The 2,111-nt window shown below is 33.4% G+C and overlaps 1 protein-coding gene across 1 annotated transcript; it reads left to right on the top strand.

Annotated features, from left to right (window-relative positions):
• Positions 1-291: 291 nt before the first annotated feature.
• LOC131612026 (transcription repressor OFP1-like) lies at positions 292-1,770 on the top strand. Its single transcript, XM_058883842.1, has one exon. It carries the CDS (start codon positions 563-565, stop codon positions 1,535-1,537), a length of 975 nt encoding a protein of 324 aa, XP_058739825.1. The 5' UTR covers positions 292-562; the 3' UTR covers positions 1,538-1,770.
• The last annotated feature ends 341 nt before the right edge of the window (positions 1,771-2,111 follow it).

Here is a 2,111-nt window from a genome sequence, read left to right as displayed (position 1 = left end):
TCATCTACTCAATCTATTTTATTTTTGATAGAGCAAACTTAAACAAATTCAAGCATGCTCGTTTACCACTCCAAAATATATTATGGATAAAAAAATATGTATTAGTCTTTAACGATGACTAATTTCTGTTAATAAATCTCTTCGACACAATATGCCTTTCGTGCACGGTTGCGCAAATCACATCAAATTATTTTTAAATTTGTTGGTATTAGATAATTTTGTCATTAACTAATACAAGATGATTAACCACCTCAACCCTACTTAATTTCTTTTTTCTTTTTCCTAACCTTTTTCTTCTTTTGTGGACCCAATAAACCCTACCTCCTCCTATTCAAAAAGTCTCTTCTCTCTCCCTTTTCTATTCATCTACATATCAAAGAGTGCCAAATCAAAAACACTCATGGAGTTAACATGATCATATCCCTCACTCATCACATAGAAAACTAGAACTCACACAATTTCTTCAACCTTCACAAACACACACAAAAAGAGACAGAAGAGAGAGACATAGAGAGAGAAAGAGAGAGACAGACATAACATAAACACAAGTGAGGAAGAAGTGATGGGAAACTACAGGTTCAGATTGTCTGATATGATGCCTAATGCTTGGTTCTACAAACTAAGAGACATGGGAAAAACAAGAAACCAAACAACACCAACATCTCAACAACATAGGAAGAAAAAACAATCTTCAACCTCAACAACCTCAAACACAACACACTCATCATCATCAACATCATCAAAATCAAAGCAACCCTACCAAATCAATCCAAGAAAATCCTACTACTTCACAAGAGACCTCAACCAAACAAACAACAACAGAATCTACAACACAAATTCTTCACCAAAACAAATACCAAAAAGAAGAACACCTGCAGAATCAGAATCACCTGACCCAGAGATCAGAACAGACCGTGTTCTTCTTCCGACAAACGACATCATAATCGATGTCGACAACAATTCTCTTGTAGCAACAAGAAAAGACGATAAGCTAAAAGAGTATGACTCATTATCAGAACTCATGAAGCTTCCACCCATTGTTACCAAACCAGAGAATTTCAGCTACTTGCTCAGCTACACAAAGAAGAAAGAAACCAAACCCAGAAACAAAACTTCATCGAATCAAGAACACAACGTTAAAGGGTCACTAAAAGTGAAGATTTTGAAGGAAGAACAGAGGAACACAAACACAAACACACCAAGTAGGAGATTTTCTGTTAGTTCACCAGGCGTGAAGCTTAGGATCAATTCACCAAGAATTTCAAGCAAGAGGGTTCAAACACATGGCCGGAAAAGCGTGTCGTCGAACGGTAAAAGAAGTCTTTCGGATAGTTTTGCAATTGTGAAGTCATCGATGAATCCGCAGAGGGATTTCAGAGACTCAATGGTGGAGATGATTGTTGAGAACAACATTAGAACATCGAAGGATTTGGAAGATCTCCTAGCTTGTTACCTTTCGTTGAATTCAGATGAGTATCATGAAGTTATTATCAAAGTGTTCAAGCAAATTTGGTTTGATTTGACTGATAATAAGTAGAATGAGATTGTTTATGTTCATGTTTCACACATAAAATTCATGTTTATAATGTTAGTGTGTGTGAGTAATATCTTGTTGTCTAATAGAGACTTTAATGCTTAAATGTTGTTTTCAATTCTTTGTAAAAGGGAAATTGAATGATGAAACTAAGAGCATAATTTAAAGTACAATGTTTGTAATGGAATTGTATTTTTTTTTTTTACATAAAACATAAGCTAATTGAGTTTATGTGGATTAAATTAAGGTTGTAAAATGTATCTGTTTGTCTGATATGTTTTGTGTGCATATTTTAGCGAAAATGTAGATTTGCACACTTTAATTTGAATGTTTTATTTTGTCTAATTTTTTTGAGTTTTTGTGGATGCGACTATTTAAAAAATTGTTTACAACTTTTAATCTTTTGGATATCAGCTATGCTATGCTTATATAAAATTTTTACACCGTATGCGTTACACCGTAAATATGTCATTGGTTTTGTGATGCACAAATTTCAAAATGAATCAAAAAAACTATTATAAAAATTATGAGTATGTACTTTTAGTATAAAATACAGTGTAAATGTCATAAGCAGGTG

The sequence above is a fragment of the Vicia villosa genome, linkage group LG6, assembly GCF_029867415.1.
Source record: "Vicia villosa cultivar HV-30 ecotype Madison, WI linkage group LG6, Vvil1.0, whole genome shotgun sequence".
Taxonomy (NCBI): Eukaryota; Viridiplantae; Streptophyta; class Magnoliopsida; order Fabales; family Fabaceae; genus Vicia; species Vicia villosa.
This window is presented reverse-complemented; position numbering and strand designations above follow the sequence as displayed.